Raw genomic sequence first — 27916 nt, 5'->3', positions numbered from 1 at the left:
TCCATGCGTTGCCGTTGTAGATATTCCTGCAGTGAAGGCCGTGGTCCCTGTGTTGCCGTTGTAGATATTCCTGCAGTGAAGGCCGTTGTCCATGCGTTGCCGTTGTAGATATTCCTGCAGTGAAGGCCGTTGTCCATGCGTTGCTGTTGTAGATATTCCTGCAGTGAAGGCCGTTGTCCCTGCGTTGCTGTTGTAGATATTCCTGCAGTGAAGGCCGTTGTCCATGCGTTGCTGTTGTAAGTATTCCTGCAGTGAAGGCCGTTGTCCCTGCGTTGCTGTTGTAGATATTCCTGCAGTGAAGGCCGTTGTCCATGCATTGCTGCTGTAGATATTTCTGCATTGAAGGGTGTTTTCCATGTGTTGCTGTTGTAATTATTCCTGCAATGAAGGCTGTTTTCCTTGAGGTTCTTTTTGACTAATTTCCTGGGTCTCATTATCCTGGAAGATGAAATCGCTGGCTCAAGGGCTGTAAAGATGTTCCCTGTTGCCAAATGGCCAGTGTGGGCGGTGCCTGCCAGAGCCCAGGAGCACCCCAGGCCCCCGCCCCATCTGCCCACAGCCCTGCCCACAGGGATGGCTCCAGGGCCTGTGTTGGCCACACCTGTGGGGATGTGGGGCCAACATCGGAGCATGCCAAGACATGTTTCGTGGCAGCACCTTCCACGTGTCCAGGGTCTCCTGGGTGCTCAGGGGCACAAGCAGGCCCATGCTCAGGACCAACGCATCACATGCCAGGCCCCTGTTCACTTTTCCCAGTTGGTAGGCACTGCTATTCCGAGGCTCCAGAGCAGGAAACAGGGAGGCAGAGGCCAAGCTGTTCCTGAGGCCACCCAGCTGGGGTGAGTGGCAGAGCTGGGACTGGACCCAGGCAGTTAGGCTATCAGCGCCGCCTTGGTAGGCGTGAGGCTGAGAGTGCTCGGGAGGCTGAGAACCGTGCACCTGGGACCCTGCCCTGCTGGCCTGGCACCTCTGAGCTTGGTGCCCCACGCTCACCAGGGGGGCCGGAGCAGAGCTGGGCTGGAGCCCAGTCCCACTGTTTTCTCTCTCCCGACACTGAGGGGCGTTTTGTTGTGACTCTTTCCTCTGAAACAGTGTGGACAGGACTCGTTCTCTTTGGCATCCCTCTGTCAGAGGCTAGAGGTTGTGTTTTCCTGCAGTCTGTAGTAAAATCAGTTTCCTTCTGTGAGGAAAACCCACCTGCTCTGATGTCCCTGCCTGGCAACCCTGACCCTAGAGCCCTACGCCAGCATCTTAACCACACCCTCGGGAGAAGACCAAATCACAGAAATGGAAAGTTACTCCAGACGAAACAGATTATGTAAGGATCCGAAGAGAACATTTCAGACAAAAACAACACCATGAAGGAACTTGAGGGGATAACAGCATTTACAGACTGAAAACAGAGGCACAGCTGGGGGCCAGAAACCCTTGAAAATTACAGAGGTAATTCCTGGAGTTGAAAGAAAATTAAATGAAGGGTTAGAAAATAAAATTGAGGAAATCTCTCAGAGAACAGATGAAAAGGGACAGAGAGAGAAAATGTGAGAGAAAAGCCACATACAGGATGAGTACAGGAGGCCGAACGTGACCCACAGGCTGAGCGCCCCTTACCCAAGATGCTTGAGACCAGAGTGTGGATTTCAGATTCGGGGGGGTTGGAATGTTCCGGGGGTTTGGAACGTTCCAGAGGATTTGGAATATTCTGGGAGATTTGGAATTTTTCAGGGGATTTGGAATATTCTGGAGGATTTGGAATATTCACATTTTGCCCCCAGCTCAGCATCCCTACTTCAAAATCTGAAATGCTCCAATGAACGTCATGTCAGTGCTCAAAAAACGTCAGGTTTTGGAGCATTTGGGATTTAGGATTTTCAGATGCAAGATGCTCTGCCTGTATTGGATTCCAGACAGAACAAAGGAGGAGGGAACTGAAGGAAGCGGGACCCAGCAGAGTTTCCCGAGTGAAGGACAAGGGTGCCGGCTCCTGGTTGGCCCCTAGACCCACCCCGGGATGAAGGACAAGGGTGCCGGCTCCTGGTTGGCCCCTAGACCCACCCCAGGATGGCCAGCAAGAATTCGGAGAGCTCCCATCCATTACGGGATGTCATGGGATACATCAGATCTCTGCTGGCAAAGAGAAGACCCTGAGAGGCTGGAAAGGAAGCCGCCTACAGCGGAGCAGGAAATAGACCTGCCCCAACCTTCCCAGCAGCTGCCACCCTGAGCAAGAAAATAGAACATTCCAAGTGGAGGTAATTGTCAGCCTCTAATTTGAGCTCACCCAAGCTATCAGCCACATGTCAGCTCAAAATAAAGCCATTTTTAGACAAAAGGGGCCCAGTGAGTATACTTCCCATCCACCATTTTTAGAAAGTTTCTTGAGGTTAGGATCCAGAAAAACAAGGAAGTAAACTGCCCCCCCCAAAAAAAGACAGAGAGAGAGAGAGATGTGGGATGCTAGAAATAACAGGTTCAACCCAGGGAAGTAGTCAGGAGCCATCCCTAGATGGACGCTGCGCAGAGAGAGCCCCTGGCCTGCACTCAGCTCTCTCAGCTCAGGAGGACCCCGGGGAAACTGGCTCCCTAATATGACAGGTGGGGCCCTGTCCAGCGGGGCAGAACAGTTAGAGACTCCGGGAAACCAAGTCATTACAGCCGAAATCTCCGGTGAGAAACATGGTGTTCATTGATGTTTCACTTTGAGGATTAACTTGTTGACAAAGAAGCATTTTGACAAAAGGAAAGGATGGATTTTGGCAATACAAAAGTGAAGGAAAGCACAGGTGACCTACGTTAGTGGGCCAGGAAGGATGAGCTGAGGAGTGTGGGTGCCGTGGCCCTCACCCAGGAAGGTGAGTCACCAGGGCCACGTGGGGACCAGAAGATGAGAGGCTGGCATGACCCTGTAGGTGCTGAGGTGATAGGTGGGGATTGAGTGTCCTGCGGTCACTGTCCCCACGAGTCCTTTGGAAGGGGCTGCAGGGGTCTGAGCTGAACTGCATTCATCCCCGTGGGCAGCCTGTAGGTTTTGTTTAAAATGGGGGCACAGGGAAGCCAAGGTGGAAGCCTGGCGTTTAGAGGGGCGCAGAGACCTGGGGCAGACAGAGGGCACACCTGGAATCTGCTCCTTTTCAGGAGCAGGGCTGCAAGCAGGCAGGGGTGGTCTTGTCTTACCCACAGGCAGGCACCACTCGATCATTCAAAAATGACTTCTGGCTAGCACGGTGGCTCACACCTGTAATCCCAGCACTTTGGGAGGCTGAGGCAGGAGGATCGCTTGAAGCCAGGAGTTTGAGACCAGCCTGGGCAGCATGGCGAAACCCCATCTCTACAACAAAAATACAAAAATTATCCAGGTGTGGTGGCGTGCGCCTGTAGCCCCAGCCACTTGGGGGACTGAGGTGGGAGGATGGCTTGAGCCCAGGAGGTTGAGGCTGCAGCAAGCCGTGATGGTGTCACACAGAGGAGGATGTGGGAGCTGGGTGCCCTGGCCGTGCCACTGCTGTGTAAATGGACTTAAAAATCCACTCTTCTGTTAAATGAGCTACAACTTTACATTTTTACATATGGTAACGAAAGGGAAAGGCCATATGAGACGGGAAAAATGATTTCCACGCTAGGACTCTTGTGGAAAAGTCCCTGTGGACCATCACTGTCCTCTAGTGGCCCTTGCTGTCACTGCGCTCAGGAGACAGAGGCCCCGGGAGTGCTGCTCAGTAGGAGATGATGGGTCCCCTTGCTGGTCACTGTCAGAGCCACGGGCCCTTCCTCAATCCAGTAGGATGCATGCACACATCCAGCAGACGACCAGCCTTTGTAAGAGGTCCTTTAGAAAGTTTACACATATTTCAGTTCTTCATTCTAATTTCTCTCCATTTTGAAAATCGCATAGAAACTCTAGCACGGAATGTGTCACAGAGTAGCTTTTATGGCAGCATTTTACACTGATAGCAAAATGGCTTTCAGTTCTTGGTGAAAGTGGAGCAGTTAGTAATGAGTTCGTATTCTCAGCTGTGAATGTGCAGTACCAAGTCCGTTTCACATTTGTGCTGTTAATGTAAAGGAATATGTATTAATGAGAAGTTTCATGTCGATTCTTAAAACAGACACAAATGGGTTAAGAACAGTAGTCCGAGAGTGTCATTTGGACCTTACAACTTTGCTCAACATTTTTATTTCATGTAATCACCAATATTGATTTTATATATATTTCTATGTTATATATTTATTGTGTATACTCTGTTCAATGTTATTAATAATACATATTTAAAAGTCACCTAGTTCTGGCCTTGAAAGTGTCATGGGTATCACACGCTTGTGCCGTGAAAACGAAAAGCCACAAGACTTGAAAATATACATGAGACAGTGGTTTTAGCCATTGAGCAACAGGCGGTACGGGGCAGCGACTCCTGCGAGAAGGGAACACTGGAAGCAGGCTCTGCGCTCTGCCTGAGGGAGCTTCTGACGCTGCAGCCCTGGGGAGTGCGTCCCAGATGGAGAGTCGTGGGGAGAAACGGGTCAGGGCTTGGGTCTGCAGCAGCTGAGGTGTCCAGGACGTGACGCGGGAAGGTGGGATAGGGCCTTGTTCTGTGGAGCTGCCTGTGAGTCTGGCCTGCCCGCTGGTAAACTCTGTGTGCACGGACTAGATTCTAGGCCTGGCAGAAAGCAGGAATGAAGGGTTCTGTAAGCTGTCAAGAGGCCAGAGGCAATACTGTGCTGAGAGAAGTTGGAGTTCTGACCAACACACATGGGGGAGACCTCACTGAACTCCCAGGCACTCGGAAACGCATGCCTTAGGAATGGGGCGGGCACAGGCTTGCCCCAGCAAAGCCTAAGCCACATCTCAGTAGGATAAAGCTGAGCCACCAGTCATTAACTGCCTGTCAGAACAAAACCCAACACTCTTTAAAGGAAGTCGACACAACCACACTTTGAACAGTATATCCCTCACAGTGTCTGGCATAAAGTAAGAAATTACCAGATGTGTGCACAAGCAAGAAAATGTGGCTGAGAACCAGGACGAGGAAGAGCAGAATAGAACAGTGGGCAGACCCCGCTGTGATACATGTTGAACCGGCAGACAAGGGGCTGAAAACAGCTGTGTCGGTACAGTCATGGATTTTCAATGGACATAACTGTGTACAGGGGGGAATTTAAATAAAGAATGGAACCTTAATAAAATAGCTGAGTGGAATTCCTAGAAATGAAAAATAAAGGGTCTGAAATGGAAACGCCACCGGAAGAGCTTAACATCAGGCTGGACACTGAAGAAGAATGATCAGTAACTTTGAATCCAGGCCAGCAGAGGGTGAAAATCAGGGAGAGAAGCTGAGAAACTAAATGAGCAGAGCTTTCACTCTGTGACCTGCGGGGCCAGAGCAGGGGGTCTGCCCTGAGTGTAACTGGAGTCTCAGGAGGACAGGGGCGGGACTGGGAGGCCAAAACGCATGCACCTGAAAACACAGTGGCTGAAACGTTCACAAGTTGAATTAAAAATATCAGCCTGGAGAGCCAAGGCTGTCAAGGAACCCCAAACGGGATAAACACAAAGAAAACCACACCTGGCCCCATCGTAGGGAATCGTAGTCACATTGCTGAGGACCAAAGACCAGGAAAAAATCCTGGAAAGAACTGGAGCGGGGACGGAGGTGCTGCGTATGGAAAAACCGGGGCAAGAATTGCTGCTGGATTCGCATCATAAACTGTCAATCAGAATACAAGCACGATGGTTTTCAAGTGTTAGAAAAGAAGCCTGTCAATCTAGAATTCTGTATTCAGCAGCAACAGTCCTCACGAATGAAGACAGAATCAAGACATTTTAAGATTAATAAAAGCTCAGAGGATTCATTCCCAGCAGATCCTTAGACGAGGAGGTGCCAGAGGAGATGAAAAACACCAAAAATGATAAATTTGGGAGTGAACATAAAAGACTTTTTTCCCTTTCAGTTCTGAAGTTCTTCAAGAAGCATTTGATGTTTTAAAGCAAAAATCACATCCTATTGTGGGATTTTTCATAAATGTGGAGGTGACTTACAGGGCAGTGGAAGCTCACAGGATGCGCTGAGAGCAAATTCGAGGGCCCCTGTGCCGCATGTGGCCTGGAGTGGGACTCAGCGTGAAGAGCTCTGTTGGGTGAAGGATGCATGCCACAATCCCCAGAGCAAGGGCTAAGAAGTGGAGTAAATAAAGAGATGTATCAAAGATCTAATACAGGATATAAATTGGCATACTAAAAAATACTCACTTCATTCAAAAAAAAAAAAAAGAGCGGAAAGGAACAAAGAACATGGAAGTCAAAAGGAAAGCAAGGAGCAAATGGTGGATTTGACCCGGCCACATCAGTCATTCCATTAAATGTGAATGAACCAACATGGCAGTTAAAATGCAGAGTTTATCCTTTGGAGCGTAGGAGTGACACCCGGTGATGAACCACGTACAGGACACCTGCAGAGTTTATCCCTTGGAGTGTAGGAGCGACACCCGGTGATGAACTGCGTACAGGACACCTGCAGAGTTTATCCCGTGGACTGTAGGAGCGACACCCGGTGATGAACTGCGTACAGGACACCTGCAGAGTTTATCCCTTGGAGTGTAGGAGTGACACCTGGTGATGAACTGTGTACAGGACACCTGCAGAGTTTATCCCGTGGACTGTAGGAGCGACACCCGGTGATGAACTGCGTACAGGAGACCCTCTTGAAACGTGGAGACCCAGGTTAAAGGTAAAAGGATGGGAGAGAGGCAGTGTGCAGGCACCAGCCACAAGAAAGCTGGTGTGGCAATGTTAAACAGCCCAGGCAGGCGCTCCCAGGTTGATATATCTCCAAGAAGACATAATGCTAAATGTGTGTTCACCTAATAGCAGAGCTTGAAATACAGGAAGCAAAATACGGATACGTCTTCCATTCCTCTCTGAGCAGCTGACAGGACAGCAGGGCTACAGGTGGAAGGACCAGTCCTCACTCATCAGCATTTATGGAACGCCCAGCAACTGCATAACGCGGATCAAAAGTCAGTACCCAGGAGGCTGAACTCTCCTCCCTGGGCTGCTAGGTCGCCATGCCTGCCTTAGAAGGTGTTTTCAGCCTCAGACCACCGGCTTGCATGGGCCAAGGGGCAGGGCCATCCTCCTTTGACTCTGTCGGGGCAGAGGGGCAGATATGGCTGTATGCTTCTGCAGGCAGATCCCTGGCTCTGGCCCCCTGGCCCGTGAAGGGGGTCTACCTGTGAACCAGCATCTTTTTTACGGAATCAATTCGGTGCCTCCTCTGAGCTGAACCTCGTGGGTGTGCCCCCTGCCCATGTGACGTTGCGGTCCCAGCCGTGGCAGCCCTGCGGCAGCCACCATCCAAGGACGAGGAGCCGTGGAGCCGATGCTGCTGTGACACCTAGGGGTGTGTGTCCGGCAGAGCTCTGGGTGCAGAGTGGACCTTCTGAGGCCAGACTTCCATGAGCGCCTGGGCAGTAGAGCCTGTAGAGTGGAGGGGCCCCAAAAGAGGGGCCGGTTCTGTGGATCTGTTCTTCCAAGTCCCCTGAAAAGTTAAAAAGACAGTCATTAAAAAAAACAGTCAATGATTCTGCCCCGTGGTTCTGGGGGCTGCCTGGACACAGCCAGTTTGTTTTGGGTTGGGGCATCTCATGAGGTAACTGTGAGAGTCAGCTGGGGCCACAGTCTCGAGGGTCCACTGGCTGGATGTCCCCACAGCCCACGCCCACCCTTGCCACGTGACCCCAGCTCCGTGGTTCTGAGAGCAACCCCAGGCGGCTCTCTCCGGCACTCAGGCCACACATGGGCGCTCCAGGCCTTAGAAAGCCAGGGGCCAGTTGCCCTGTGTCCCTGCAGTCTGGCGAGTCCCTGAGGCTGGCTTGGTTTCAGGGAGGGCAGAGCCCTGTGCACGTGTGCTCTGGGCCAGGAGATGCCCCATCTTAGATACCACCTGCGCAGGCCACAGGCCAACAACAGTGACCCAGGGAGGGAGAGGGGGCCCAGGGTGGGCCATCGTGTCCTCCTCACTGGCCCTGTGTCCTGCAGCGTGGAGTCCCAGCTGGTGGCGGAGATGCTGTGCACGGCCGCGGGTGTCCAGGGCAGGAGCATCATGGAGAACCTGAAGGGCCAGAAGCAGCTGCGGCTGGTGGCGGCCAAGGCCTTCATGGAGAGCGCCAGGTGTGCGGCTGTGAGGCAGCTGGGGTGGCACTGTGGGGCCTCTGACACTCCGCTGTCGTGTGGGACCCTGTGCTCACCAAGGTTGTGGCTGTTCTGTGGGTCCAAGGGAGAGCTCCCACCAGCGGGGGCAGGGTGGACGGCGTGGCCAGAGGGGGCGCAGTCTTCAAGGAGGTGTGGTGGCCCCCTCTTGCCCGTGGACCCACCTGGGCTCCTACAGCCTGGCCTTGGCGAGGGTCTGGCCCTGCGCTGCCCAGAAAGGCCCACTGCAGAGGACGCAGCAGGGATGCCTGAGCGAGCCACAGGCCCGGGAGGGAGCAAGCGTGTGGACGGGCCCGTCCCTCCCGGTCCAGCAGCTCCAGCTGGGCCCAGGCGGAGCTCCCGCGTCACGACTTGCCTCTTTCAGATTTGGAGGCATCGCGGGCAGCAGCACCCTGGTGATGCTGGCCGCGCGGCACTACTGGAATGCCTGGCTCCCACTCCTGTCCTCGGCAGTCTACAGGAAGAAGGCCCAGGGTGCCCTGCAGAGGCTCATCCGCATCATCAACAGGACAGAGGCCAGAAAGCAGGTGCGTCAGGCCTGGAGGGGGCCCCTGGTTCCCACTGAGGCCTCCAGCGGGTCTTTTGGAAAGGACTGGGGAGACTCCCACAGGCAGACAGACAGCCCCCACAGGCCTCCCACGGGGTGCACCAGCGCCAGCCAAGGAGGGGAAGGAGTGAAGGCGGGTCCTCAGCTCAGCACTGCGGGGGCCCCTGCTGGGCTCAGTGCTCAGCTCTGACCTCCCCCAGCAACACACATGCATCGAGGTGCTCTCAGCCCTGGAGACACACAGCAAGGGAGGGGGAGCGAGGCCCACACCATCGCTGCTTGAGGGGCTTGGATTCTAGGCAGGGGGCACAGGCCCCACCTGCGGTGAGAGAGGGTGCCCTGAGGAACGGCGAGCGGAGGGTAGGGTGGGGCGGGGGCTGGGCCTCTGGTGGCTTGGGGCAGAGTGGGGTGGTGGGGAGCAGAACCCGCAAGGCCTAGGGGATGGGGCAACCCAGGGAGGAGCCCCGTGAACTCAGGAGTGCATCTCCTAGGGCTGTAGAGGGAGACTGGGCGTGGGTGCTGGGGTGGGTCCTGCAGGCCTCTCCAAGAGCAGGAGCCCGGCCGGCTCCTCCGTGGGCACAGGCCAGCAGGACAAGCCTCCACCTTATGGACTGGGCTTCCCGAGCAGGCTCTGGAGTTGGTGACGGCTTCGTGCTCCTGGGTTCACAGGTCTGTGGGCACAGCTCCCTGCTGGGGAACGGGAGGCAACTCCCTCCTCCTGGAAAGAGGCTGAGACTCGAGGGTTGGGTCAGTCTTCAGACCAGGGCTGAGCCAGACCAGCCCACTCTGAGCTCTCTTCTGCCGGCCTCGGCTCTAACCAGGAATCAGAGGTCAGCCACAGAGAGCCCATAAAAAGGGCCCATTCTACAAGAAGCAGAGCCCCATAACCCAAATCTCCAGTGGGAGGAGGACAGGGGAGTGGGGTATCGGACAGCAGGCACAGATGGTGGGCAGGGCCACGGAAGCCACTGCCCGGGATCCTTAGATGCACGCCCCACGCAGCTTCTTGGCCTGACTCTGAAAAGGCCATGTCAGGGCCTCTGGGCTGTGCAGCCCACCCCAGCCTCTCTCCCATGCTGGCCTCCTCCTGGGGAGTGCCTCCTCATCCAATGTGGTCTTGGCAAAGGGACCCTCCTAGGCTGGCTCCCCCAGAAAGCTCAGATCTGAGCTCTATGGAGAGCTGCCTCTGGAGCCAGAGTGGAGAGCACAGAGGCCAGCTGAGGCTGCTCTGCCCGGCCCGCCGCCCTGCCAGCCTGCCATCCCGCGTGCGGGCAAGATGTAGCTTCCTGGCCTCGGGCTTGGCCTCCCCCTGGTGCTGCCCAGGAAGACCAGAGTAGATTTTTACTGCTTGTGACCAAGAATCCCGGCTGACTCGTGCGGCTCCTGCAGGGCCCTGTGAAAGGTCCTGTGGATGGTGAGGGCTGTGACGGAACGGGGTACGTGGTCAGAGAGCCTCAGGACAGAGCCTGCATGTCAGTCCCTTAGCAGACATTCTCTGGGTTGACTTTTCGCTCATTTGATCCTGGCATTTGATGCATGAATGCTCCTGATTTTTTAGAGGTCCAGTTTGTCTGTTTTTTCTTTTGTTGCTTCGTCTTTGGTGTCACATCCCTGGTCATGGCCACATCCAATACCTGAGGATGTTCTCTATGATTTTCTTCTAAGAATGTTGTAGCTTCAACTCTTGAGTTTAGCTCTTTGATCTGTTTTGAGTTAATTTTTGCATATGGTATTAGGTAAAGGTTCAACATCATTCTTTTGCTTGTGGACACCCAGTTTTTCCAGCACCACTTGAAGAGACTGTGCTTTCTCTTGTGAATGTTCTTGGCACCCTTGTTGAAAATAATTTGACCAGAAATGCAAGGCTTTCTTTCGGGCTCTCTGGTCTGTGTCACTGGCCTAAATGGGTATCATTTTGCCAGTGCTGTTTGAGCGGCTGTAGCTTGTGATATGTTTCCAAGCTGAAAAGTGTGGGTGCTCCAATTCTGCTTTTTTTTTTCAAGATTGTTTTGGCTCTGTGGGGTCCCTTGCAATTCCATATGAGTTTGAGGATCATTTTGTAGACTTTTTTTTTTTTTTTAAAGACTGTTGGAACCCATAGGGATTGTGTTGAATACTGCTTTGGGTGGTATTGACATTCTAACACTGTTAAGGCTTCCTATCCATGAATATGGGTTAGCTTTTCATTAATTTAGATCTTTAATTTCTCTCAGGAACATTTTATAGCTTTTAGCATATAAGTCTTTTCACCTGTTTGGTTAGATTTATTTCCAAGTACTTAATTTTTTTAAGGTGTTGTGATGAATGGGAGTGCTTTCTGTCTTAGCTTGGTTGCCGTAACAAAATACTGGATGTTCCAAGTACTTAACTTTTTAAAGGTGTTGTGATGAATGGGAGTGGTCAGACTGGATGGCTTAAACAACAGAAATTTATTTCTCACAGTCTGGACCTGGAAGTCTGGATCAGGGTGCCGGTGTGCCTGGGTTCTGGTGGAGAACGTTCCTGGCCACCAACGCCCGGCCGCCTTCTCACTGTGCCTTCATGTGGCACACGTGGCACACAGGAGGAGACAGCAGGGCCTCTGGTGTTTCTTCTTTTTTTTTTTTGAGATGGAGTTTCGCTCTTGTTACCCAGGCTGGAGTGCAATGGCGCGATCTCGGCTCACCGCAACCTCCGCCTCCTGGGTTCAGTGGTGTCTCTTCTTAAAGCGTGCTGATTTCATCATGGGGACCCCACTCTCATGACCTTATCTAACCCCATTACCTCCCAAAGGCCATGTCTCCAGAGACCACCACAGTGGGAGGTAGAGTCTCAGGAGATGAATTTTGGGGGCACACAGTTCAGTCTGTAGCACTTTCTATCTAATTTCCTTTTGGGATTTTTCATTCCTGGTGAATAAAAACACAGCTTACTGTTGTGCCCTGCCACTTTTCTGAATTCATTATTTGGCTCCAATAGCCTTCTTGTAGATTTGTAAGGATTTTCCATATATAGGATCATGTCATCTCTGAGTAGAGAGAGTTTTACCACTTCTCCAATTTAGATACTTCTATTTCTTGTTTTTGTCTGATAGCTCTGGTTCCAGCCCCCGGTGTGGTGTGGAGTAGCGGCGGGGGCCATGACTGTCCTGATCCTCCTAGTGAGAGCTTCCGCCTCACCATTGCATGTGACACGAGCTGCAGGCTTCCCATAGGGACCCTTTATCGTGTTGAGGAATTTTCTATTTTGAGTTTTCTGAGAGTTTTTATCATGAAATAGCATTGGGTTTTGTCAGACGCCTTTTCTCCATCCGTTGAGCTGGTCACGAGGCTTTCTCCTTTGTTGTGTTAATGCTGAGCCCTGATCTGCGCGCAGTGGACCACCCTTGCCTTTCTCACAGACCCCACTTTGTCATAGGAGTCATCTTTTAATACGCTGCTGGATTTCATTTGCTAATCTTTTGTGGAGGATGTTTGTGTCTGTATTCATAAGGAATATTGTCCATAGTTTTCTTTTCTTGTGATGTCTTTGTCTGGATTTGGTATGAGAGTAATGCTGGCCTCATAGAGTGAACTTGGGAGTGGTTCTTTGTCTTTAAATTTTTGAAGAGTTTGTATGGATTGCTGCTAATTCTTCCTTAAATGTTTGGTAGAATTCACTGGTAAGCCACCTAGTCCAGGATTTTTCTTTGTTAGGAGGCTTTTGATTGCTAATCTATCTATTATGAGTCTGTTGAGATTTTCTATTTCTGCCTGAGTCAGTTTGGGTGTGTTTGCAGGGGTTTGTTCATTTTTTCTAGGTCGTCTGATTTGTTGGTGCGCCAAGGCTCGTCGGACTTTCTTACAACCGCTCTTGCCTCCCCGACACCGGCAGTGACGTCTTCACTTGCGTCACTTACTTTAGTTATTTGAACAGTCTTCATTTCTTTTGTTAGTCAGCTAAAGTCTTGTCAATTTTTTTGCTCTTTTTGAAGAGCCGACTTTTAAACGGTAGATTTTCTTCGTTGTTTTTCTGTTCTGTCTGCGCCCTTCCTTCGCTGGTGTTTTTAGTTCCTTGCGATGTGAAGTTGGACTGTTGACGGAGACCCTTCTCGGTGCAGCGTGTACGGCTGTGAACTGAGTGCGGCTCTCGCGGCGTCCCCGAGGCTTTGACGTGCTTTTCGTCACATTGCTTTAGAGCCGTAAAACCAACTTAGATGTTTCATATCATTGAAACACCTCTCAGTTATGTTAGGGGAGTCGTCATAGACTTTTTGTGACGTAGTAGTTCAGAAATTAGCTGCAATATCTGTAATTAGTTAGAGCCAAATTGTTAGCGCAGAACCTAGCGGACTCGTGCACCGCCAAAGTACGTTCCCAGCGGCAAACCCACGGGGCGCTGCAGCAACCTCGATTCTTGGCTCCTCAGAAAAAAGACTTGAGCTGGGGAGCATAAGGCAGAAGGAGAGACTGAGGCAAGTCTTAGAGCAGGGGTGAGCGTTTATTAAAGAGCTTTAGAGCAGAAAAGGAAGCAAGGAAAGGACTCTCGGAAGAGGGCCACGTTGGGGGTTGGGGAGATCACGTGTGGGGTTCAACCTTTGACTTGGGGTTTCATACTGTGGCGGGACTCTTGCTTAACACAGCTAAAGACAGGGTCCTTGTCACACTGCCACAAAAGATGAGGCTCATAGACAATGTGAGGAGTGAGGCAGCGTTTAAGGGGTGAAAAGAAGAAAAGAGGAAACAGACGCTCGGTGAAGTGACAGCGTGTCCTGCCTGTGCCCTTCTCAGCCCCCCGACGGAATCCCAGGTTCTCCCGGGAAGAGGAGGGGCGGGCTCCTCCCCGTGCGAAGGCCCTCAGAGATCCTCTGGGGACCCCTTCCCGCCTGGCTGCCTCAGTACACTGGCAGGCCTCCAGGGTCCCCGTGATGCTTCCCTTGGGTGTACAGTGGCTGCCCACACGCGGGAGGGGACGCATGCCCAGTGTGTTTACTGGAGTTGCACATGTGCTCCTTGAGGTGTTCCCTTTCCAGTCGAGTGTCCCTAGAGGAAGGTCGCAGACCAGTGAAACTGCCGTTTACCTCTCAGTGTGAGAGCTTGAGCCCCCTCGCCCAGCTCCTGAGATCTTACTGGGAAGCTGCTCATCACCTGGTTTAGGCTTTTTTCTGTCTCCTGGGAGACGGCCTTTCCCTGGGGCTGGCTGAGACCAATTGTTATTTTAGAGACAGGCTGACGTTCCTGGTGGAGGAGCCCCTCCTGCCCTGCTCACCTTCGACTAGCTACCTACTGTAGCAAAGTCAAAAGCAAAATGATGCCAGCCTAAAAGGAAGAAGCTGAGGCAACAGCAGAATGAGTAGAGAGTTTACCTGGGCCAAGCGGCCCTGCACTTGCTCCAATTAGAGGCTGTTACGAGTGGGGTTTTAAAGGGAAAGAAGAGGCAGTTCCTGAGTTGTCTGCCACGAATTTACATTAAAAGTATATAAGCTGCTAGTTGGCTGTATATCGTTTGCTTTAGAATGCGGGCTACAGCGGCCGGTCCGGCAGTGTCAGGTTGATTGACAGCCATTTGTGGCAACAGCAGACAGTTTAAGGAGAGGAACACATAGCTCCGAGCGGGGATTTCTTATCTCCTGGTGAAAGACTATCTCGCAGCTTTCAAGTATTCACTTGTTGTTTACTTGTTTTGCTTTAGGAGGAAGAGAAGACGCTGCTCCTGCACCAGTGGCCCACAGCCGACTTCCAAGGCGGCGGGACGGCCGACGGGTCTTTTCTTCCAGGTTTGTAGCCGGACAGATGGACCCATGGGCTCCAGGTACAAGGAAGGGGAAGGACTTGGGCACAATTTTAAACATGTGGTGCTTTTAAACTCCTGTGCCCTGACGTGACGCGCCCCCACAGTAACTCCAGACAGCATCTGTTCAGCATTTGATGCCTGATGGGCCCTGAGTGCTCTTCAGGAATGAGCTCATGAAATTCCCTCTCGACATGCAAAGAGGCAGAGCCGGGGTCTTCTCACTGTCCACCTAAAAAGTCAAACTGTAAACGATCGGCCGGGATTGATGCTGAGCCAATGTGAGGAGCAGAAGGTCCTGAGAATGTGTGCCTAGGGTCGTTGGTTTACAGCTTGACTTTATACATTTTCAGGGCAGAAGTTACAGGCAGAGACATCAATGCATGTATGGGGCACATTGGTTTGGTCCAGAAAAGTAGAACATCTCGGTGGCAAGGGGGTTTCCAGGTCACTGGTAGATTTACAGATTTTCTGATTGACAATTTGTTGAAAGAGTTATTATCTAAACCCCTGGTATCAATGGAAAGGAATGTCTGGGTTCAGATGGGAGCCGTGGAGACCAAGGTTTTTATCTTGCAGATGAAGCCTTGAGCTCTTTTAGACAAAAAGACACCATACTTGGCTAATTCTCCTCTGGATCAGGGAAAAGCCCTGCAGAGGGAAAAGAGGATTCTCAACAGGATGTGGATTTTCCCCGCAAGAGACAGCTGTGTGGGGTCACGTCAGAATATGCCAAAGAAAGATACTTGGGTATAAAATACTCGGATCCCTTTCAGGGCCTGCCGTCCGTCACGCGGCGCTGTGCAGAATCAGGCTGACGCTTGGCGTCTTCCTGCTGCAGAGTCCGCTCTGTCTCGGCCTGAAGAGCTCCGTTTTCTCGTGGAGGCTGGTCCCGTGTGCCTGAGTTCCAAACAGAGAGGGGATGCTGTGGCCTGTCCACCCCTCCCCCTCCGCCCCCTCCGCCACTAAACTGGTTTTTCAGGCGCACCTCAGAAGGCCCTTGGCCAAGAGGAGGGTCCATTCGGCCGGCTGGGGGCTGAGAGTGTTATTGTTGGTTTACGTAACCCTCGTCCAGGTCCACACGCACCTGAGGCCAGAGTGGACACTCACACCCCTGGTTGCGGCTGCCGTGGAGTCTGCCTCTCGGCTGTGCTGGCAGAGAAATCGCATTGTTCTACTTCCACTAAAAACGTGGACACATACTCCTGCAAAAACAAACACACAAAAACCTATGCTTACCTTAGAACAACAGAACCATATTAGAATACCCGTTCATGTTCATAGAAGAAAAGTGGTCATCTGCTAAAAAATATTATCCCTGTTAAGAGTCCTAATGTGTATTTGGGAAATCTTTAAATGCTGTGGAACAGAAAAGTGGAAACTGCCTTGAGCATTTTAGAGCCTATTTAGAGAGGCAAAGTTGATTTAAAATAATAAACAAAAGTGTGGCTGTGTGTAGTTAACTACTAAGTTGAGCACGAACCCCAGCAGTGTGTGCAGATGACCGGTCCTGCAAGCGTGAGACCCAGGCGCACGGCAGGCCTGTCCACCGAGAGGCCAGGCTGCAGCGGGGCAAGGGTTAATCCTCAGGCCGCTGAGCAGGACGTGGGAGAAAGCCTCGGACCCACCTCCCTGAGGAGTCCGGAGGTAGAGATCTTGAAGGTTTTGGAGAGGACAGAAGTGTGGAGACAGCTCTCTGGTGGGAGAGCACAGGGTCTTGGGAAGGCATTCCCAGACCGACCCCTATCCCACTCCTCTGTGGGGGACTCCACACGGGCACGTTCCTCCTCCCCACGCACAGTCCACGGCCCTCACCCCACCCCGGAGGCACCCAGAGAGCCTCTGGGGAGGAGGAGACAGTCCACAGGAATGCATGGTGGGTGAGGTCCGGCTGCAGCGCCACCGCCCGTGAATTGGAAGTGCATTAGGTCCTCCCAGGACAGGACTGTGGGTCAGCCAGGAGGTCGCACCTCATGGCCAGCTCTCCCTCCACTTAGGCAGGATTGAAGAGGACTCCTTGCCACTCCATGTGTGGTTTCCAAGTTCATCAGACCCTGGTTTACTGCATTCAAATGGGAGGAGGCAGGACTCAGGGTCCTGGGACCGACTTGGTTCCTGGGTTTCAGACTTGGAGCAGCTTCTCTGGCCGGTGCCTGGGTGAGGAGGGCCTGGCAGAGTGAGAAGGCCACAGTGAGCCCACAGATCCTGGCATCCGATGGGGCACCGTGCTCCCAGCCAGGGGCGCGTTCACTCCTTAGACCCAGTGGACCAACTCTGGAGAACGCAGAGTCTCATGAAAAATGAGTCAGAGAAGGGAAAGAAGGCTCCACGCCCTGTGACGTGAACCTCAGTGGTCCAGGTGCCAGCACCAGAGGTGGGTCCTGCTGATACCATGACGGGGCTGGTGCAGGCGACGGGCTCCAGCCCTCAGCGCTGTGGCCTGCAGGGTGCTGGGGGAGGGCGCGGAGAAAACGGGGTCTGTCTTTCCTTAGGGTCCTATTTATCTTTAAAATTACAGAAAAGCACCAGATTTCTGAAAAGAGGAATGCATGAGGGACTGCCGAGTCTAAGAAGGCTCCAGAGGGTGGGTGGAGGCGGGTGCTGTCCCGACCTGGCCCAGAGACCCTTGAGCAGCACAGAGGGCCAGTGGGGGCAGCCGGGGTGCTGCAGGCCATGGAAGCAGCGGGAGGGGAGCCAGGCGAGGGGCGGCCGGGGTGCAGCAGGCCATGGAAGCAGTGGGAGGGGAGCCAGGCGAGGGGCGGCCGGGGTGCAGCAGGCCACAGAAGCAGCAGGAGGGGAGCCAGATGAGGGGCAGCGGGGGTGCAGCAGGCCATGGAAGCAGCAGGAGGGGAGCCAGGTGAGGGGCAGCGGGGATGCAGCAGGCCACAGAAGCAGCGGGAGGGGAGCCAGGTGAGGGGCAGCCGGGGTGCAGCAGGCCACAGAAGCAGCAGGAGGGGAGCCAGGTGAGGGGCAGCGGGGGTGCAGCAGGCCATGGAAGCAGCGGGAGGGGAGCCAGGTGAGGGGCAGCGGGGGTGCAGCAGGCCACGGAAGCAGTGGGAGGGGAGCCAGGTGAGGGGCGGCCGGGGTGCAGCAGGCCACGGAAGCAGCGGGAGGGGAGCCAGGTGAGGGGCAGCAGGGGTGGAGACAGCCGGGAAACCCGATACCTGCTGCCGGCACATGGGTGGAGCCTGCACTGGTACCCACTGTGGTTCTCGGACGCTCAGTGCAGTAGAAATTGACTTGAGACCCAAAGAGTTTTCCAGACAAGGCTTCATCGAAGATTATTCCTGGCACAAGAGGAAGAGAGATCCCTCACTGACCTCTGAAAGAGCCAGGAGGGCACAGGAATTGTCATTAGGTAGGGTGTGCAGGCTGGCCCAGACAGCGCCCGTGACGGGGAGGGGATGGGTCAGCATCCTGGTTGCCAAGGAGGTGCTGGGGCGGGGGCAGCAGCAAGGCACAGGTCCACTGCTGGGCACCCCTTCCTGAGGTGGGGGCTCCATGGCCTTGGTGTGATATTTCGCATCTCCCGAGGTTCCTGGAATCCTTGTGGTAAAAGGATGCTTGGCTGGGAGGCTGTGGAGCAGGCTGGGTTCTGTGAAGAGTGGGTATGTGTGAGGGGGTCCAGCCTTGTGTCCACCCCGTCTCCTCACAGCCCCTTCATCGGCAGCTCGCCCAGACACTGAGGGTTCCGTCCCACCAGGCTCCACCCCACTGGCTTCGTGCATACGGCGGCACTGACAGCCCATGGGGCGACCTATGAAGTCTGCGTGGGGGCTCACTCAGCAGGCAGGCAGTCCTTGCGTGTGCCATGGTCGTGGCACTTTGCCTCTGCATGTCACGCAGCAGCCTCTGCGGAGACATGGGGCTGTTCCCGTGCCGCAGCGGGCACCAAGCCTGAGGACTCCAGAAAGTGGACATGGCGCTGTGTCCTTGGCTGCGGGGGTGCTTTCCATGCAACTCCTGAGAGGACCCTGAGTCCTGCTCGCTGATGTTCATCAGTACGTGGAGACGCAGGAGTGTGTTTGTGAATGCAGACCTCTCCAAGCAGATGGGGAGGGAGAGGCAGAGACCAGCAAGGAGACAAGACAGCTGCTCCCCACGGTGGAAAGGACATCTCGGGTGGCCGGTGGCGGGCTGGAGGGGCCACATAGGTCCACAGCTGGCATGAGCCCCGCAGGGCACGCACTGGCCTGGGCGCCTGTGTAGCCATGGTTCCACCTCGGGGGCACTGTGATGGGCAGTGCGGTCCAGGAGGTCTGAGGGTGCTGTTGAGGGATCAGGCGGCTCCAAGGACACCCCTCCTTCTCCCTCCCAGGGGCTGAGGACGACCTGACACTCCGCGCCGCGCTCTACGGCCTGCTCTTCCACAGCCATGCCGACCAGGACGACTGGGAAGGCGGCCTCAAGGTGCTGGACGAGGCTGTGCAGGTGCTGCCGCGGACGGCCCACCGCCTGTGAGTGCTCCCCCCACCGCCTGTGAGAGCTCCACTCACCACCTGTGAGCGCCCCGCCTCCTGCACCCCCACTGGAGTGTGTGCCCTCCACCCAGAGCGTGCTCCCCCCACCGCCTGTGAGTGCTCCCCCCACCGCCTGTGAGTGCCCCCCACACCGCCTGTGAGTGCCCCGCCTGATGTGCCCCTACTTGAGTGTTCTCCCTCCACCCGGGGCATGCTCCCCACACCGCCTGTGAGTGCTCCCCATACCGCCTGTGAGTGCTCCCCACACCGCCTGTGAGTGCTCCACCCACCGCCTGTGAGTGCTCCGCCCACCACCTGTGAGCTCCCCACCTGCCGTCCCCCTGGGGCGTGCTCCCCACACCGCTTGTGAGTGCTGCACCCCCTGCTACAGTGTGCTCCCCCCACCCGGAGTGTCTCCCCCACCACTTGTGAACACCCACCTGCTGCACCCTGCCTGGAGCATACTCCCCCACCCCACATGGTCCCTCTCTGCCTGGGCCTCCCCCAGTTCCCACTCTCGCTGGAAGCCTTGACTTCCCCAGGAAAATTCAACACAGAGAGCGGGAACTTAAAACGCAGTGCGGCCTCGAGACCCCACCCACCCGGGCTCTGTTTGGCTTCCTCGTTTTACGCAGGGCGTGGAGGAGCAAGGGCTGCATCGCACACGTTTAAGGTCCCGCCGTCCAATCCCAGCGCAGGGTTATCTCCTTCCCTTCCTTTAGCTTGATCTTCAAGCACATGATCATTGTGAAGGCCAAGCTCGGGCAGAATTTCTCGATGGAAATCCAGAAGTTCAAGGCTGAGAGTGAGGACTACGTGGCAGGCATGTGGCACCGGCTGGCCCTGAACTCGCGGAGCGTGTCTGGAGAGCTGGCCTGCTACCACGGCGCCATCCAGGCCTTGCAGGTGCGAAACCATGAGCATGGGTGCCGTTTATCCTCGAGTGGACGAAAGCTCAGCTGGGAACTGGCATGGGCGGCATTTATGGCTGACGGTGCAGAATGTACCACACGGCCCCGGTGCTCCTCCTGCTGACCAGTCAGGGACGACGGACGGAGTTGGTTTCAGTGATCCCTTTCCAGCATGGAGGGGTCATGGTCAGGTCCTTGTCCCTGAGGAGGGTGTGGGGGGCTCAGAGGGTGCTGTCCCAGGTGGAAGCACCTAGGCTCCTCCAGAGGCACAGGGGCCCAGATGGGCGTGTGGCGGCAGAGGAGAGCAGGGCTCTGCAGGGCCCTGGGATTTGGGGTCATGGAGGACATTGGTGTGTCTTCCCCACCCACAGAAGCCAAGACAGACGTTTCCCTGGATGCTCCTGGAGTGGGCTTGGGAAAAGGCAGGCGCTTTGGCATCGATTTGACTCCTCTGCTTATCAGGAGCAAGGGCCGTGCGGTGCATAGCGCAGAACTTCATCCTGGGGACAAAAAGCATCCCAGGCCCCTGGCGTGAAAGGCACAAACTTTCCAACATTAGCGAATATCTTAAAAGGCTTTTCTGTTACGCAGGCTGTTTCTCTGGCTGAGAACAGTCCTCCCCGAGGAGTTTGGATTGCCCTGGGGTCCAGGTGGCCCCTGGGTGGGGTAACTGAGCATAGTCCGGAGGCTCTGCCAGGTGCTGAGAGTGCAGCTCAGGGCACTGGACTGTCAAGGCAGACTCCCGGGTACCGCCACGGGGAGCCACGCTGTGCCACGTTGCCTCGCTTCAGGGAACCAGAGGCTATGTCGTTCCTTGGCAGTTGCCCTGCTGGGGTTGGCAGGGATCAAGCAGGGAGGGACCCAGCCTCCTTCAGGGAAAGCAGGAAGGGCCTGAGGAGGGGTGGCAGGGGAAGGCAGGACCCAGCTGAGCCGCGCTGGCCCTAGGGGTGGAAACCCTTGAAAGTGTTTTCCGTCCTCACTGACCCGAGTCCTTCCTTCAGTTGTCTGTTTTTGTTAGAGGTACAATGTGATGTTTTTAGTAAATTCTCAGGGTTATACAGTCATCACCCCCACACAATTTTAGAACGTTTCATTGCCCCCCAAAACCCTGCGTCCGTCAGCACTCACTCCCCATCCTTCCCTCCCTCCGCTGGCCCTGGCGAGCCACGGATCCGGACATTTTCTGTAAACAGAATGGAGCATGACACGGTCCTTCGTTCAGCGTGACATCACCCGGGGCCGTCCCCATCGTTCCCACTCAGGGCTGAGTAGTATCCGGTGTGCGTCTGACGTTCTAGTACGTGCTTATCTGTTAGGCCACGGATGCCGTTCGTGTCGTTTCCCACTGCCTGCTGTGAAGAACGCTGCTGTCAGCATTTGCTCACGCGTCCTGGCCTGGCCCCGTCCTTGCCTCCCGTGGGCACAGCCCCACGGTGGAGTTGCTGGGCGCACGGCTGCCCTGTGTGGGGCTGTCCGAGGAAGGGTCGGATCATCTCCCTCAGCGGCCGCAGCGTTGCTGTTCCCACCCCCAGCGCGTGGGGCTCCGGTTTCTCCGCACCTCACACCGGCTCTCGATCTCATCTGACTAGCCATGCTGTGGGCGTGAGGGGTGTCTCCTCGTGCCTGCCGGCATTTTCCCAGTGACCGAAGATGGCGCGTGTGTTCCCAAGGGCCGGTGGGCCGTTTGTAGGTCGTCGGAGAAGTGTCCACTGCGGCCCTCTGCCCATTTGTGGTCTGCTTGTTTGGTTTTGGCCTGTAGGAGCTCGTGGTGCACTCGGGATGCAAGTTCTTCAGCAGGGGCGTCGCCAACAAACCCTTCTTCTCTGAGCGGCTTTCCAGCCACTTCTTCACTTTCTGGGTGGTGCGATTTATGGCACAGTTGGAAATTGTGATGGATTCTAGTTGTCTATTTCTTGTGTTGTTGCTTGTGTTGGTATTGTAGCTGTGCCTGCCCGCGTTGCTGGCGTGGCGTGTGCGTTTGCGCGCGTTGCTGGCGTGGCGTGTGCGTTTGCCCGCGTTGCTGGCGTGGCGTGTGCGTTTGCGCGCGTTGCTGGCGTGGCGTGTGCGTTTGCCCGCGTTGCTGGCGTGGCGTGTGCGTTTGCGCGCATTGATGGTGCTGTGTCTGCAAAACCCAAGGTGATGAAGGTTTATTCCCTGTCATTTTCTGAGTTTTATGGTTGTAGCTCTTATGTTTATGAGTAATACAGTGTGAGGCAGGGTCCCCGGCACTCCTCAGCCTGTGGACGCCAGGTGGCCCCGCGCTTCTGTTGAGAAGATGACCCACTTTCTCTTGAACTTCCCCATCAGGGCCAAGGCCCTCCCCAGTGTGCACAGCTTTTGTGGGAGCCGTCACCAGCCTCCACAGCTGCTCCCCTCCCTCCCCATCTGTGGCCTTCCTTCACGGGGCTTCCAGGCCCTGCTGCCCCACTGGTTCCTCATCCTTCTCCCCTTCCCACCTCTTCATGACAGAGGAAGCCCTGGGTTAAGGGCAGGACCTTGGCGATCTGATTAGCACCCCGCGTCCTGAACTAAGTGCCGAGTGTGCACGGGCCAGGCCTTGGGCTGCGCTCTGCGTCTGGGTGCAGGACAGAGCAAGCACCTTTCCTGCTCTGCGGGGGCCTCCCCTCCAGCAGGGACACAGGGCTGCCCAGAACCACCCAGAGAGGGCCACCCTCAGACCAGGGGACAGTAGGACCCCTGCTTTGTGTCCTCCTGCAGCGCAGGGGACATGTGGGCCCTGGGAGGGCTGCCTGTGAAAACAGACAGCAGTGCCACCTTGTCTGTACCTGGAACATCTCAATGACCCTAAATAGCAACATGGTCTCATTGGAGGCGGCCTCCAAACGTAACTGTGGGGTAAGAATGAATCTTTTTTTAGAAAATGAGCAGTGAAAGTGTTTCACAGTGCAAGCGACGCCTTCAGAGCCATCCTGAGGATGTCACCCTTTCTGTTTGATCCCAAAGAAGCCTGAGACGGAGTGGCAGAAGGTGGACTACCTCCTGGAGTTCAGCCAGTGGCTCTACCACAGACACTTTCCTCTCGAGGACGTGGTCTTCCACCTCCGCTGGGCCATCGAGATCCTGCTGGCCATGAAGCCGCCCAGCGACGCCCCCGAACCAGAGCCCATGCCGGACGGTGAGTCCACGCCGTGGCCAGGGTACCAACCCCGCACTGCTCCACCTGCACTCTCCTCCTTATCCAGAGCCTGGACGGCCTTTAGGTGTCCACGTGTCCATGCAGGCTTTGGAGGTCAGGAGCCCCGGGTGCGTCTCAGCGATGCCCCCTGCAGGGGCCCTGAGGTAGTCAGTCTGACAGCCACCAAATCACCTTTACAGAACGGCCTTGCAGGTCAGGGGGAAGGCAAGTTCTCAGGCACGTGGCTGGGCCGGCCCAGAGGCTGCCTTCCTCAGGAGGCTGGGGGAGGGGGAGTCCTGAGCCCCCAGACCCTGCGGGCACCTCGGCCACCCCAAAAGTCCCTTCCAACTCAAGGTGGGGGCTCCCTTTTCCAGCTGCGGGCCCCTGCTCACAGCAGTGCAGGGAGGTGGGGGTTGCTGGTAAGCGGGGACCTGGGCAGACGATGTAGGCCTCACTGGCATCATCCAGGGCTTAACCATGGCCGGTGCCTGGGCACAAGCCCAGGGTGACCTGGGGCAGAAGCTCTGTGGGGCGCGCAGGTCTCCCCCCACACACACGCACACACACAGGCACACACATGCGCGTGCACACAGTGGAGCCGACCTGGCGCACTCAACAGCGCTGGCTCTCTCAGGGTCACCCTCCCCGAGACAGCTGGTCCTAGCCCCCTGTCAGGATGAAGGGGCCCCCTGCTCAGAACTCCCAGGCCCTCGGGGCCATCTGGGACAGGAGCAGGGTGCCCAGGCCAGGTGCAGATCATGAGGCTTCCGGGACACACAGGGCATCAGGAGAGCCCTTGGGGGCCTGAGGGGCCGGGGCTGGAGCTGGGAGCAGAGCTGCTCCTAGGGGTGAGGGGGCGGCCAGGCTCAGTCTTCTCAGAATGAGTCCAACAGCATTTCCTCCCCTGGCTCCCGGCCCTCAGCAGAGAGCAGCGCACAGGGACCAACGAGGCAGGGGTCAGAAAGGCGCTAGGCAGTCCACCGCGGCCTCGGGTAGGGGAGGGAGTGGCCGGGGGCCCACAGACCCATAACCGGGCCTTCTCTCAGCCTCGGGCACCCCATGTTTCAGGGGAGTCCGTGCCCGTGCAGACGCCCCCACGGAGCCCCGTGTCAGAGGCCGGGGAGACGGTGTCCCTGGAGCAGTTGCGCAGCGTGCGGCAGCTGGAGGCGCTGGCCCGCGGGCACATCCTGCTGGCCCTGGTGCTGTCGCCGGGTGCCCAGGGCTACAAGGACTGCTGCCTGGCGGCCTATGCCTTCCTCAGGCGCATCTGTCAGGTGAGACCCGGCGCAGGCCCCACTGTGTGGGACAGGCCACAGGCCTGGGGAAACTGCAGCACGTGTTTTAAAGACCTCAGAGCCTCTCCCGTGTTTCCTAAAGACCTTCGAGGTGTGAGCAGTTTCTCTCGAGACATCCAGGTTCTTCCTCTCCACCAAATGATTCCCATCACGTAAAATCGAGAAACTCCCGTCTTGGCCCCTGCGCCCTCCACATTCCCAGCACTTCCCAAGGGAGGGGCCCGCGTCTGCCTCCAGATCAGCTGGTCCTCCCAGACACCGTCCTGGTGCCCTTACCAACCACCCAAAACTGCTCCTGCCCAGCTTACCACACCAAGGCCATAGCAGGCACCTCTGTTGGCATCTAGGGCCCAACAGCCCTGAACTGCCACTGACAGGGCTTCCGGACCCTTCTTCTGTGCCCCACTCCCACCCCCACTCCTCCCGCTCCTCCTCCTACCCCTCCCTGTAGGGCCCACCAGGAGCAGCTGTTGGGAGCCGAGGGTCCTTGGGGACTGCCCTGTGTGCCTGCCTGGCCTCTTGCAGGCCTCAGCCTAGCAGGGCAGTGCCGGGCACAGTAGGCCTTTCTTCTGGGTATGACTTTGCCCAGAGGCCCCACAGGGCATCCCGGGATCAACAGGCCCACTGCCCAGCCATGTGCAGAGCAGGAAAGGTGGGGAGGCCCCCACCGCATCTTCGGCCCCCCACCAGCCTCCATCACTGCCAGACCTGGGGCTGTGGGCGTCCATGCCTTCATTCTTTGTGACTCTTCTAGAATTGTTCAACGTTATTCTCATGTGTTCTTAATCAGAGATCTTGAACTCATTCACCTAAGGAGTGGCGAGTCCTCCCCCAGGGCCAGCCATGCCTGCCCCAGACCCCCACGTGTGCTAGGGCTGCGCCACCTGGTTCTGCCAAGGAGATGTGCCCAGTGTCCTCCCTGCCTGGGAACAGCCCCCACGAGGACCGCTGCAGGGAGGGTGTGGGGTGGCCAGCGGGAAGCCCCAGGGCCCAGGGTATCCTGCAGCATCCCCGGCCGTGGAGCGAGGCAGCCCCCAGTGCCCACGCCCTGGGCCAGCCCCGCTCTCCTGACAGCAGCTGACGGGGGACGCAAGGTTACCAGAGCACTAGAGTCCAGGGACCCCCACAGGTCGGGGCGTCCCTCATCCAGGAGTGGAGGAGCAGGCCGCAGGTCAGTTTTCAGTGCTGTAAATGTGGATTTCATGCTCCCCGGCAGGTTTCCTTGACGACAGCAGGAAAATCAGTGACAGACAGCAGACCCCTGGCAGCAACCAGCTCACATCTGTTATTGCCTAAAAAAGAGAAGGAGAAGGGAAAGGAAGAGAAGGCCAAGGAGGCCAAACAGGTGACACCCAGGTGGCTGCGGTGCAGGGCTGGGCCAGGCCGGGGATGACCTGTGCCTCAGTTTCCCTTCCTGTCAGGGTTCTCGGAGGAGCACCAGACGGCCGTGATTCAGGGCCAGGCCAGGGATAGCCTGTGCCTCAGTCTCCCTGCCTGTCAGGGTTCTCAGATGAGCACCAGGTGGCCATGGTGCAGGGCCGGGCCAGGGATGGCCTGTGCCTCAGTTTCCCCACCTGTCAGGGTTCTCAGAGGAGCCCAGGTTGTCTCAGTGCAGGGGCTGGGCCCAGGCCAGCATCTGTGCCTCAGTTTCTCTCCCCCGTCAGGGTTCTTGGAGGACAATGCAAGGGCATGTCTGTTAAGCACCCTGGCTGGATCCTGGCGGGAATCCTGGGTCTGGAGCTAGCCACATAACACATGCAGTTTGCACAAAGGACGTTGCCCCAGGTCTGCCAGGCTCAGAGGCTGTGGCAGCAGGCATAGCCCAGGGCCTCGGTGTGTAGGGGGCTGGGTTCCAGAACAGTGAGAAGAGTGTTTTTGCATCGTGTGAAACCTTTCTCTTTGTAAGTATCCGCTTCTCCAAGTGCTAGGCAGGTCTGAGAAACCACTTGGCTGCCCAGCCTCCCGGAGCAGGATGCTCACACCTGCACCCTGACACGAGCACTGCTGAGCTCACCAGCCAGCTGCCATTGAGGCAGAGGCTGCAGAGCCTTAGCTCTCGGGGGTCCTGAGCCTGGGCACCCCCAGGCCAACTCTGGCTGTGCACGGGGCAGAAAGCTTTGCATGCACTTCCTGCAAATAGTGTCGGAGGCTGGATCTGGGCACTCGCTGGGGCCTACTGGTGGGAGGACGCCGGCTCCCCAGGCTGTGACCTGCCTGCTGTGCAGTCATGCCGTGGAGGTCTGCTGTTTAAACCATTTCAGGTAAATCCTGCATTCCTGCCCTTCCAGTCTCAAAGCCCAGCTCCTAACAAACCGCTGGAAGATTTGCCCACCAGCATAGAAGAGTGGGCTTGCTTCTCCTGCCCCGACGAAGTGCTGTCTATACTGAAACAGGACAAGAGCGACTCCACTGTGAACGCCGAAAGTATCCAGAAGCCGGTACTTTGACATAAAGACAATGCTCACCTTGGTCACAGCATGGTGTCCCCTTGACCTGTCCCCAAGTCCAGTTTCCACGGTGGGCTGTAGCCAGAAAGAGGAGGATACGACAGTCCCCGCAGCCCCCAGCCCCACACCAGCCTTCCCGACACCACTCTGCCCCCAACTGCTGACACCCATGGAAACCCTTCCTTCTTTCCCCACCCGGGGACGATGCGTGCCTAGCGAGACACGCCGGGACGGTTCCCTGTGTTCGTGGCAACCTCCCACAACTGGGTGGTTAAAAAAGCAGAAATGGGCCGGGCGCGGTGGCTCACACCTGTAATCCCAGCACTTTGGGAGGCCGAGGTGGGCGGATCATAGGGTTGGGAGATCGAGACTGTCCTGGCCGACATGGTGAAACCGCATCTCTACTAAAATACAAAAAATTAGCCGGGCCTGGTGGTTCGCGCCTGTAGTCCCAGCTACTTGGGAGTCTGAAGCAGGGGAATCGCTTGAGGTTGCAGTGAGCCAAGATTGCACCATCACACTCCGCCTGGCAACAGAGCAAGACTCTGTCTCAAAAAAAAAAAAAAAACAGAAATGGACCCCCTCACAGTTCTGGAGGCCCAGAAGCCCCAAATCAGTATCCCTGGGCTCAAACCCAGGTGTGGGGAGGGCTGCACGCCATCCAGGTCCCCAGGGAAGGGGAAGAGTCCCTCTTGCCTCAACAGTGTCGGCCTCTGTAGTCACATGGCCTCCTTTTTGTGCGGAGATCTCCTGCTCCCTCCCACTCCCTCCCACGGGATTACATTTAGGGCACACCTGGACTATCCCAGAGACCCTCACCACCTCGGGGTCCTCACCTTCTCACATCCATATGTCCTTTTTGCCTTTCTGTGGCCATGCACACAGCTCCAGGGACTAGGACTGGGTGTCCGCCAGGTCTCCCTGCCTTGCTGGGGTAGATTCTTTTTGGCGAGCGTCCTTCACCAGGGACTCTGTCTGTGGCTGTGTCCCCATGATTTGTTTTGTGCATTGCTGTGGGTCCACTGCGTGGACAGGCCACTGTCTGTGTTTCATGCATTGCTGTGGGTGACCTATTGTGTGGACAGGCCACGGTCTGTGTGTTTCATGCATTGCTGTGGGTGGCCCATTGCGTGGACAGGCCACGGTCTGTGTGTTTCATGCATTGCTGT

General features: G+C 56.0%; 1 protein-coding gene and 1 long non-coding RNA gene across 8 annotated transcripts in view; one reads left to right on the top strand and one right to left on the bottom strand.

The window, feature by feature from the left end:
* The window catches only part of LOC116554179, an 8823-nt gene extending 6375 nt beyond the window's left edge, over positions 1–2448 (bottom strand). The window contains exons 1-2 of the long non-coding RNA XR_004270095.1: positions 2434–2448; positions 2282–2286 (exon numbers count right to left, since the gene is read on the bottom strand). This is a non-coding gene — a long non-coding RNA (uncharacterized LOC116554179). The remainder of the gene's footprint in view (positions 1–2281; positions 2287–2433) is intronic.
* CFAP46 (cilia and flagella associated protein 46) overlaps positions 1–27916 on the top strand; it is a 117191-nt gene that overhangs the window by 34603 nt on the left and 54672 nt on the right. For all 7 annotated transcript variants that reach the window (XR_004270094.1, XM_032282057.1, XM_032282058.1 and 4 more), the window contains exons 22-26: positions 8033–8164; positions 8568–8730; positions 14400–14484; positions 18817–18955; positions 19681–19864. Coding sequence is in view for 6 of the 7 variants with exons in the window: in XM_032282057.1 (XP_032137948.1) it covers positions 8033–8164; positions 8568–8730; positions 14400–14484; positions 18817–18955; positions 19681–19864 (703 nt within the window). In the remaining variant the exon portion in view is untranslated. The remainder of the gene's footprint in view (positions 1–8032; positions 8165–8567; positions 8731–14399; positions 14485–18816; positions 18956–19680; positions 19865–27916) is intronic.

This window comes from Sapajus apella, unplaced genomic scaffold (assembly GCF_009761245.1).
Source record: "Sapajus apella isolate SASKATOON/1434 unplaced genomic scaffold, GSC_monkey_1.0 scaffold13, whole genome shotgun sequence".
In the NCBI taxonomy this organism is placed as follows: domain Eukaryota; kingdom Metazoa; phylum Chordata; class Mammalia; order Primates; family Cebidae; genus Sapajus; species Sapajus apella.
The sequence above is the reverse complement of the archived record's forward strand: the minus strand, read 5'-3'. Positions and strand labels throughout refer to the sequence as shown.